At 42.9% G+C, this 11,034-nt stretch overlaps 1 protein-coding gene and 2 long non-coding RNA genes across 8 annotated transcripts in view; 2 read left to right on the top strand and 1 right to left on the bottom strand.

Moving 5' to 3' along the window:
• KIAA0930 (KIAA0930 ortholog) overlaps positions 1 to 11,034 on the bottom strand; it is a 56,787-nt gene that overhangs the window by 1,847 nt on the left and 43,906 nt on the right. For all 5 annotated transcript variants that reach the window (XM_053256533.1, XM_053256530.1, XM_053256532.1 and 2 more), the window contains 3 exons: positions 8,753 to 8,947; positions 6,776 to 6,938; positions 909 to 1,064 (listed from right to left, as the gene is read on the bottom strand). In XM_053256533.1, coding sequence (XP_053112508.1) covers positions 909 to 1,064; positions 6,776 to 6,938; positions 8,753 to 8,947 — 514 coding nt within the window. The remainder of the gene's footprint in view (positions 1 to 908; positions 1,065 to 6,775; positions 6,939 to 8,752; positions 8,948 to 11,034) is intronic.
• Positions 1 to 11,034, top strand: part of LOC128327588 (uncharacterized) — a 30,289-nt gene that overhangs the window by 4,786 nt on the left and 14,469 nt on the right. Inside the window, exon 1 of one of the 2 annotated variants that reach the window (XR_008308689.1) lies at positions 10,426 to 10,698. The exons of the other annotated variant lie outside the window; for it this stretch is intronic. This is a non-coding gene — a long non-coding RNA (uncharacterized LOC128327588). Of the gene's footprint in view, positions 1 to 10,425; positions 10,699 to 11,034 lie in introns of those variants that run through there. 2 annotated transcript variants of the gene reach the window in all.
• On the top strand, positions 7,528 to 10,053 carry LOC128327589 (uncharacterized). Its single transcript, XR_008308692.1, has 2 exons — positions 7,528 to 7,733; positions 9,636 to 10,053. It is a non-coding gene; the product is annotated as an uncharacterized LOC128327589 (long non-coding RNA).

Here is an 11,034-nt window from a genome sequence, read left to right as displayed (position 1 = left end):
TATTCTATCTGAGGCCTGAAATGAAACTTCCAGTAGCAGCCGTAAACATTAGTCTGTTTGCAGAATGCAAGATGAATTTACTAGTATTAAATAAGCAAGCCTCTATTTGTGATCCATCACTATACAAATATTTATATACCACTTATCAACAAAAGTTCCCAAAGCGGTTTACATAGCTATAAATAAATAAAATACTGCATATCTCATATGTTAAATCTGATGTCATATGCTTACTGCACAAGAGCTATATTACCACAGGTGACAGACAGACATGGGTAAACATGCATCGTTAACCAAGCAGAATGTCAACATGAAGGCAAAGCAGCCAAGAGCCACAGCAACATCTTGGCCTGCTCCTTTCAGGCTTTCAAAGTTCAGTCACCCCCGCCACATCAAATTGATCCATCTGCAAAATCAACCTTAAACTATGAGCAAATACAGATGACCATTTATCAAGTAGAAACTCGCCCCAGTGTCCACGGGATCTCACCACTTGGGAGGCTGGCTGGCTGTTGGTTTACCCTCTGCCAAGTGATGAGGAGGCTTTTGCCAAAAATCTGCTCCCCTTGGGCCACAGGAACTGTGGCAGCTCTGTTTCTTCCTGCTTGTACTACTGGCACAACACAAAAAGCCCTGGGCTGCTGACTTTGCAATAATCAGTAACACTTATCAAGCTGTGTGTACCATGGGGGTGGGGGCGGCAGGGAAGATAAACATTAAGGTAACTCAGCTGACTGTTGCCTGAACAAAAGGCGAAGACTGCTGAACATTTCTCCTTCACAAGCCCTTTTACATAGAATGGGAGGCATGTTTGTATACCTGCCATTCCTTTCAGTGAAATGTATGCAAGAGAATTCCCTGAAGACATTAGATTTTCCAGTTCTGGAATACACAATAGGCTTTTTTACCTGTTAAGATTCGATGCAGTGGCAACGTGACGTATGTTAAGTGTGCATAGAGTAGGAAGTTTTCATCTGTCCTATTTAGCTTCAGCCATGAGCCCACAAGAGACCTTCCTGTTCCAGATAATGACCGTGATCTTAGGTTTGTTGCATTGTGCAGATCTGTCAGGGTAGAACAAGGTGTCAGGAAGGAAACAGAAAATTACAATTGCCTGAAACAGACCAAAAGGCCCATCTAGTTCAGCATTCTGTTTCCACATCAGCAGCCAGCCAAATTGTTAAGCACATAGAAGAACAGGCCCTGCTGGGAGAGAACCAGCATGGCTTCTGCAAAGGTAAATCTTGCCTCATCAGCCTTTTGGAGTTCTTTGAGAGTGTCAACAAGTGTGTGGATCAAGGTGATCCAGTTGACATAGTATACCTGGACTTCCAAAAAGCTTTCAACAAAGTTCCTCATCAAAGACTCTTGAAAAAACTTAGCATGGGATAAGGGGACAAGTACATATGTGGATTAGCAACTGGTTGAAGGACAGGAAAGAGAGGGTAGGAATAAATGAAGAGTTTTCACAATAGAGGGAAATAAGAAGTGGGCTCCCCCAGGGATCTGTACTTGGACTGGTGCTTTTTAATTTATTCATAAATGATCTAGAAGTAGGGGTAAGCAGTGAGGTGGCCAAATTTGCAGATGATAAACTATTTTGGGTAGTGAAATCCAAAACAGATTGAGAAGAGCTCCAAAATGATGTTGGCAACTGTAAAGTGATGCACATTGGGATAAAAACCCCCAGCTTCACGTAAACGCTGATGGGATCTGAGCTGTCAGTGACCGACCTTGAGAGGGATCTAGGGGTTGTGGTGGACAGCTCGTAAGTGTTGACTCAATGTGCAGCAGCTGTGAAAAAGGCCAATTCCATGCTAGGGATCTTTAGGAAGGGGACTGAAAATAAAACTGCTAATATTATAATGCCCTTATACAAAACTATGGTGCAGCCACACCTGGAGTACTGTGTACAATTCTGGTCACCACATCTAAAGAAGGACATTGTAGAACTGGAAAAGGTGCAGAAGAGGGCAACCAAGATGATCAGGGGCCTAGAGCATCTTCCTTATGAGGCAGGGCTTCAACACCTGGGGCTTTTTAGTTTAGAAGAAAGACGACTGAGGGAGACATGATAGAGGTCTATAAAATCATGCCTGGTGTGGAGAAAGTCGATAGAGAGAAATTTTTCTCCCTCTCACTTAACACTAGAATCAGGGGTCATCCCATGAAATCAACCAGGTAATCAACCAGGAAATTTAGGACCAAAAAATGGAAGTACTTTTTCCACACCATGCATAATCACAGGAACATAGGAAGCTGCCATAAACCAAGTCAGACCATAGGTCCATCTAGCTAGGTATTGTCTACACAGACTGCCAGCGGCTTTTCCAAAGTTGCCAGCAGGAATCTCTCTCAGCCCTATCTTGGAGATGCCAGGGAGGGAACTTGAAACTTAGACCCTCTTTCCAGAGTGGCTCCATCCCCCTAAGGGGAATATCTTACAGTGCTCACACTTCTAATCTCCCTTTCATATGCAACCAGGGCAGACCCTGCTTAACTAAAAGGACAAGTCATGCTTGCTACCACAAGACCAGCTCTCCTCTCCATCGGAGGAGAGAATTTCACATCAACTTGTGGAATTCTCTGCCGCAAAAAGTGGTGACCATCAACAACCTGGATGGCTTTAAGAGGGGTTTGGATAACTTCATGGAGGAGAGGTCTATCAACAGCTACTAGTTGAAGGGCTATAGGCCACCTCCAGCCTCAAAGGCAGGATGCCTCTGAGTACCAGTTTTAGGGGAGTAAACAGCAGGAGGGAAAGCATGCCCTCTTGAATGTTTTGGAAGCTCGAAGGCAGGGCATGGAAGTGACAGGCACCCCTTGTCCCCAGAAACTGTCACAAGTATCACATCTCTGAACGTGGTGGCTCCATTTAGCTAACAGAGGTGTGTGTGTTTGTGTAGATAGGGTAGATATAGTCAGTCATCCAAAAACCTTCAGTATAAAGGTGAGAGTTAAGATGCTTTCCATTTTTTCCTCTAAAAAGCATGGAAATGGCAAGTTAAGGTGTCCCTCAATTTCCACACCATATAAGCTGTAAAGACTCTGTACAGTCTCATATCGTGCTGCTTTAGAAATGAGGCACTGATTACACCTGAGTAGACCTTACCCTTACTCACAACTACACTCCATAAGCTCACTTGTGAGTGGACCCACAACCTTACTTCTCAGAAAGCCTTGTGTGCTTGGTTACAAATAGACACCCTTACTCATGAGTAGACAGTCAGCTTTACTCACATGTAGACAACCATACTTACAGGTAACTATTATTTTTTATTTATTTATTTGTTACATGTATAAACCGCCCCATCCAAGGGCTCTGGGCGGTGTACAACAAATTTAAAAGACATAAAAACATGCACCATTTAAAACACAGTGCTAAAAACAATATAAAAACAATTCAAACGCAATTAAAAACCATTAAACACTAATTAAAATACTTTTAAAAAACTCCTAAGCTATACAGTCATCCCTAGCCAACTGCTGGGGTTCCATTATGGTAAAACCTCGCCATTGGCAAATTCGCGGTTGGCGAGACATTAAAGTCTATGGGAAACAGGAGGTTAGGGGAACCACAACCACAAAGATCTAAAAATAAAGGGGAAAAATACCCCAAAAATCTGTAATATCACCAAGAGTCACCAAGAAGAACGAACAGATTAAATCTCTGGACATTTCTGGTCCACCCCAAATCACTCAAAGGCATTTTAAATTGGCAAGGGACAGCACGTTCAGTAAGCATCACCAAGAGGAATGAGCAGATCCAACCTCTGACCCCTCCCCTCCCCAATTGCTGAAACCCCTCCAAAATCACTAAAAAACCCTCAAATGCAGATACTCAGGTCGCGGTTGGCAAGACCTGTTACCAGAGTGGTGTAGTGGTTAGAGTGCTGGACTAGGACCGGGGAGACCTGAGTTCAAATCCCCAGTCAGCCATGAAACTAGCTGAGTGACTCTGGGCCAGTCACTTCTATCTCAGCCTAACCTACTTCATAGGGTTGTTGTGAAAGAGAAACTCAAGTATGTAGTACACCGCTCTGGGCTCCTTGGAGGAAGAGCAGGATATAAATGTAAAAATAATAATAATAATAATTTCCTATTTGCATGTACTCAGACAAGGGATGACTGTATTCATGAGCTAGTCTGTCTACTTATGAGTAGGGATACACTGTTACTCTCTAGTAAAGTCTCGCCTTTGCTCATTATGTAGTCTTGTGTGAGTAGACCTGTAAGCTTACTCAGAAATTCTGCATCCTTTCTCAAGAGTAATCCTACTCAAAAGTAAGGGTGAGATTTACTGATAAGGGGCTACTCATGACCAAAAGATGTACTGTCTACTCACAAGTAATTTTGAGGTCAACTCATGAGAAAGGCCAATGTTCTACTTACATGTAAGGATTTGATGGCTACTTGTGAATAAGGATGCAATCTCTACCTGCAAACCATCATGCATGCCAAGTATCATGTTATTACCCCAACAACAGATGTCATATTCATAAGCAATACAGTTTTGAGACTTATAATAGCAGAATCTCTATCTATCCATTTCTCTTTGGCTACCTGCCTTAACTAAGGAGGCACTCCTGTGCCCCTTTAACAGATGGCATTTTCCAGGGAAGCACTGTGCTTTGTAAAAATGCATCAGGCAGAAATTCATCAGGGGCACCGCTAGCAACTAACTGGGAATATTGCACGTGAAATTTATACCTGGATGCATCCCTACCCAGACCAATCTCCAGCTGAAAGGCCAAGGCAAAGTGTGTGTGTGTATGGAACCTCATTTCTAAAGCAGCATAATATACGTGACAATACAAAGACTTTACAGCTTATACGGTGTGAGAGTGAAGATGGGCAAACTTAACTAGCAATTTCCACATTTTAACAGTAACTCTTATCCATGCTGGCTAGATGGATCCTCCAGATTCATTGGCAGGATCACTCTGATGTAGAAAGCTCATGTTCAGTGGCAGTCTGCCAACACCTTGTGTGTCCTTGCAAGGACCTCTGCCACCTTGCCACTGCTTCCTAAGTCCATTTGCCACCTCACTCCACTTTGCCTACCCTGGCACTTTCCCTTGCTGCCCCACCACCACCTCAATGGAAGGGGCAAATAAAAGCCCAAAGAACAGGGGAGAGAGAAGGGACCGTCTAGACTCCTTTTATCAAGCAGCGGCATTCAGAAGCAGGGTGTCACTTGCCAGGACTTGCCCCCGCCTCCACCTCTGGCTTCAGAACCTTAGTGGGCAATATAGATGATAATGATGCCCTTCACTGATTTTACTCTTTTTGTCCTTTATTGATTTAACTATTTAGAAGCTACGAACTCAGGAAATAATGTATCATTTTTTTGCTCTTTGGGGAATTTCCCCCTGCTTTCTCTTTTTCATTCCCACTTTTCAAAAGCCATGCAAGTATAAAACTAGCAGAGCAGGAAGAAAAAGATTCTCGTCTAGATCTTTCCCTGCTTTGCTAATGTTCTACTCGCAGGGAGAGACTTTGAATATATGTAGAGAGATCTATTTGAAATCAAGTGGTCTAATGTCACTACTCCCTGGTGTCTGGACATTTATTTTATTTTAATTTATTTATTTAGCAAATTTGGGCACCGCCCCAAACTTTCATCTCTGGATGGTTTACAATAACATAAAACCAGTTAAAAACATATACAAACATTTAAAAACAATTTAACAATTTAAAAAAAACCAGAAATTAAAACCCAAAAATACTAGGAAGCTGAGAAAGCTTGGGCGAAAAGATGAGTTTTCAGGTGTTTTTTTGAAATGTGCACCTGCCCCACTTACCAAGCCAACTGGAGGGGTCAGGGAGGCAAGGTTGGACTCCCTCAGTGTTCCACTGGCCTGCCCAACAGCCAGCACCGGGCCCAGCAGGCTCTCAGCAGATGAGGCTGGGAGTGAAGAGAAGAGCCGCTGGCCAGTCAAGGCTTCCACAGCTCTGAGGAGTCATCAAGCGTCACAGACCCAGGACACTGGGCTCAGCAATGCATAACAGCAGGCAGCAGCTGGGAAGCAGCAGATACACCTGCCTAGGATTGAGCAGCAGAAGGGGGAAGGGCAAGGGAAGGCCTGCACAGCAACCGGGGAGAACACAGGGGATGGGAACTGGAGGCAGAACAATGAGCAAGGACAAATAAAGACACCTTGGGGTGGGAGGAAAAGGGGCTGGAAACAGGACGTGGGGCTTGTTCCTCACTATTTGGGACGGCAGTGGCTGAGGACAAGGAGGGTTGTCCAGGGGCAACCCAGGTCATCCAGTGAGAGGCCGGGTACAAATGGTGGACAAAGCGTCCTTGGGGTGTAGGCAGAATGAGTGGAACTCCCTCCCCCTCTTGCTCCGAGTTTCCGTTGAGGGTGCCAAAAGCCCCAAAGTCACCATTGGCTGCAAGAGCATTTCCACACCTTGCACCACAGATCTCACAAGCTAGCCTGTTATCCCAGTGTAGCCACTTCCACAAGACAGTGTCTGTCCATACTTTCATGTCACAGTCTGGTCCCATATGAAAGCTCCTGGGGACTAATGGCATATAATCACGGATATATGGGTCAAAGTGGAGGCAAATATATCCAAGTTTACTCTGTAAAATCTTGCAGTGAGTAAGAACTCCTGTCCCCAGTGCAAGGGACTCCCTCTTCCACCTCCATGTATCACATGGTCAGTCTGAGATAATCCAAGCCTGATTTAGCCACCTCAATGCCAGAGATAGGCTGGATGTTCTCTCTTAAGCCAAGGCATTCCAAGTTCTCTCTTCACTCACCTCCATCATCATCATCCCTAAAGAACTCCTCACTATCATTGGCAGAGTGGGACTTCTTCATTTCAGCAATGCGATTCCGGGGCACTTTCCTCTTAAGGGATGGGGAGAAAAAAGAAGGGCGGTTGTTTCGTTCGGGAGTTGGAGGAGTACTGAATGAAGTGACCTGAAAGAGGCAGCGGGAGGAGGGGGAAGGAGTAACATATTAGGAGAGAAGAGATTTGTAGTTCTCAATTTTGTTTGGAATTCTCTTCTTTTTGAATATAATCCATCTGATTTAAAGATAGCTTCTTGCTCGGAATACAGTTGTTTAAAAAACCAAGTCCTGGCTTCCGAATAGCACATATGGATGAACAGACATTGATGAACATTGGCTGATACATTGTGCAGTGAAACATTCTGAATTGCCTGTGCTGCTGCAAGTGCCTAAAAATCAGTAGTGTGCAAAACCTCCAGGGGGCTTGCACACTACCGCACTTCTGTGACACTACTTACATTGCAGATGAAGTAAGCAGCGTTACAGAAGTGCAATCGCACCAGTTTAAGTATTTGCACAAGAGCTCTCTTGTGCAAGACCACTGGAGATTTTGGGGTTGTTGTTTTTTAGTTGCTCACCATAACAAAGGTGGTTCTGAACCACACAACATGTTGGTCACTGATCCATCAGCTTACACATAGCAGCAGGCTAAGTCACCATTCAATATTTTAATCAAAGGATAACCTATGGTTGATATCCAGTCCCCAAAGCAATTTTATTCAGCTCCTGGCAAACCTACCAAATTATAAACGTAAAATGTTTGTTGGCAGTTTCACTCATACAGTTTAAAAAACTGGTTTTCAAGATTATAGGTGGACTCTATTCCCACAGATTTCCTCAGGGAACGAAACCACGGCTAACAAGGCATTAGCGCAATGGAGATCGGGAGCTGGGGGTGTTCCTTTCCTAAGGCTGTGAAAAAGGGTGAGAAACGGAGGAAATAATCAAAATTAAGTGCCCTACTGTGCTTTGCAGGTCTGCAGCTATCACACAATGCCTGCCACAAGTCAAAAATCGGCAGCAGGGTTCATCTCTGGGTCATCTTGGAGAGACCATATCTCTCCTATCTTAAAATATCTACACTGGTTGCCGATAAGTTTCTGGGCAAAATACAAGGTCTTGGTTATAACCTATAAAGCCCTAAACAGCTTGGGCCCTGGGTATTTAAGGGAATGTCTTCTTCTCTATGAACCACACTGCCCATTGAGATCATCAGGAGAGGTTTGTCTGCAGTTGCCACCGGCTCATTTGGTGGCTACTCGGTGACGGTCCTTCTCAATTGCTGCCCCAAGGCTTTGGAACACGCTCCCTGCTGACATAAAAGCTTCCCCATCTCTTAAAAAGGTAGTCAAGACACATTTGTTTACCCAGGCTTTTAATTAGATACTGTTTTAATAGTTTGATGGGTTTAATAGTTTTAACTTTGTTTTAAATTTTAAATTGTTGTAATGTTTTAACCTTTTTATTTGTTGTTTTTATTGTTTTTTTGTAAATCGCCCAGAGATTTGCGTTTTGGGCAGTATACAAATAAGTTAAACAAATAAAATCTGCAATTTTCCTGTGATTATTCACAGGGAAAAAAAAGTGTGGTGTTTATTTTTAAAAATGAGCCACAACGTGTGTTTTTCCAAAATGGTTGCCAACAGTTACCTTGGAGATTTTTTAGTCACTGACACCACAGATACACAAAATTTAACCCCTTTTAAAAAGGGGGTTCATTATGTAAGCCACTTTGATCACTTCTTTTTGGCTGACGTAAGTAGTAATAAAAACAAGAACAACAATGCCTGGGTATGCCCAGTGGAGAACTCAATCAACCATGAAAGAAAGAGGTTTGTGAAGCAAAACAAAAGTACTGGTTTCCAGCTCAAACGTTATGCTTCGTATTAGCCTCCAAGAATAGAAAAGTTGACCAACCTTGTTCTAAAGTGAAGTTTACTTACTCTTTCATGGAGAGGCGAGCCCGGGTTCGAATCTTCCTCTGTTCCATAGGGAGAAGTGTCCCCTGTTGAAACCCGACTCACTGCCATCTCTGCATGTCCTTTTCCTTGTGGTCCCTTCATTCTCACAAACTCCATATTATTGTACTTATAAAAGCCAAATGACATCCTCTGTGCCATTTTTGCTGCAACGCTTACCTACATGGGGAGCCAAAGTGGGGAGCCACTTATAACGTTGATATGGATCAGATAATCAGTGTCAGTCTAGCTCCCACCCTGCTTTTGGCACTGAATATCTTGACTGCTCTACTTGATGACCTATAGCAGGAAACAAACAGGGAGATTATGGCCCTGTTAATTTCCAGTGGCTTTTGATACCATTGACTATGGTGTTCTTCTGGACCACTTATTCAGATTGAGACTTGTGGTTTCCCTCCTATCTGGTGGGCAGGTCCCAAAGAGTGCTGCTAGGGGACTTTAATTCTGTGTTGTGACACTTATGCTTTGGAATTCTGGGTTCTGTTTAGTCCCACACATTTTTAATATCTACATGAAGTCACTAGGAGAGATCTGGCATTTGGTATCATCAATATGTAGATACCCAGCTCTGTTTCTGATGTAGGTGCAAAACAGGCGACTAGAGTCGGAGATGGTTGATGCTCCAGCTGCAACTTCTCTTGGACAGAGATCGCTTTTGCACAGCTATCCATGCTTTGGTAACATCTACATCAGATTATGGTAACACCCTCTGTGAAGCAAAACACAGCACTCTGAAGTCCATTTGAAAATTTCACTACAGTAGCCAGGTTGTTAAACCTGGGCATGCCAGTTTGAGCATATTTTGCCACTGCTACAAGATCTTCACTGCCTTCCTATGCATTTCCAGGTGCAATTCAGAGTGCTGGTTCTAACCTGCAGAGCTAAACTGCTTGGAAACAAAGTATCCAAAGGACCATCTTCTCCCACATGAACATGCCCATTCATCAACAACTCCTTCTGAAGAGACACAGATCTGGGAACTTGTGATCAGACCTTGCAAATACAAGACTGCCAATAGGAAGCTGGTGAAGAAAAAAAAAGGGCGAGTCTGTAGGCTGTTCTGATTTGTTGTGGGAAGTTACTGATATATTGTGTGATTTTTTTGTTGTTGTTGTTCAAGACTGAAGTTTCTGGCTGGCGTTTCAGTTTCTGCCTAGTGAGAGTGGCTGGAGCTTGCTGCATAGTTGAGTCACTAAGTAATAGTGTGTAATTAGTAATTCACAGGTCACTGCAGCAAAGAAGCCATAAAACTGTGATACCCACGATCTCCAATGTCTATACATTTGTGCACAGAGTATGGGAAGCAAACAAGAGGAACTAGAAATCCTAATGCATGAAGGCAAATATGATACGTATTACTGAAACTTGATGGGATGAGATTCATGATTGGAATTTGAAGGGTATACCTTATTCAAAAGGAAGAGACCCGGCAGAAAGGGAATTTTATATATATATATATATATATATATATATATATATATATATATATATATATATATATTCTTATATATAAATGCACAGAAATCCATGAATCCAAGCATGACAGCCCAGTCAAAAGAGTTTGAGTAAAAAAGCAATACCATCATGGAAATCTATTACAGACCACCTAGCCAAGCAGAAAACATGGGTGATGCTTTCCTTAGAAAGATTACCAAATTTTCAGAGAGACAGTTTTACTTGGGGTGTCAACTATTCTGACATCTACTGCAAAACTATTAAGAGTAGGAGGTTCAATAGATGGTTTATCTACCTTGCTGAAACTTCATCTTTCAGAACATAGAAAAGAGAATGATTTGGTGGGCCATCCTGGACTTAGTTCTTACCAATAGGGAAGGATTGGTTGAAGTGAAAGTAGGAGGGAGCCTGGAAAAAGTGTCCATGCCATCTTGGGAATTCATGATATCAAAAAGGTAAGGGAAACTTCAGAAAGTCAAACCTATACCCTCAATTTCAGGTAAGATGACTTTAATGAGCTCAGATTAAAAACTAGATAGGATTCCATGACATCTTTTCTCTTAAAGGAAAAAGAGGCAAAGAGGGACGGGAGATGCTGAACAGCGAGATATTGAAGGCACAATCACAAAGCAGTTCCTGTGAGGGTGGGAGAAGGGAACAATGTAGACACACAAAGAACCCTCTGAACAGCTGAGAAGCAAAAAGGACATGTATAGGAAATGAAATGAGGGGCATGCAACGAAAGAAGAGTATGAAACAGTAGCCTAAATCAGTATGAATTGAATGAGGAA

This window comes from Hemicordylus capensis, chromosome 5, assembly GCF_027244095.1.
Source record: "Hemicordylus capensis ecotype Gifberg chromosome 5, rHemCap1.1.pri, whole genome shotgun sequence".
Classification (NCBI taxonomy): domain Eukaryota; kingdom Metazoa; phylum Chordata; class Lepidosauria; order Squamata; family Cordylidae; genus Hemicordylus; species Hemicordylus capensis.
Note: the sequence above shows the minus strand (reverse complement) of the source record. Positions and strands in the feature narration are given on the sequence as shown.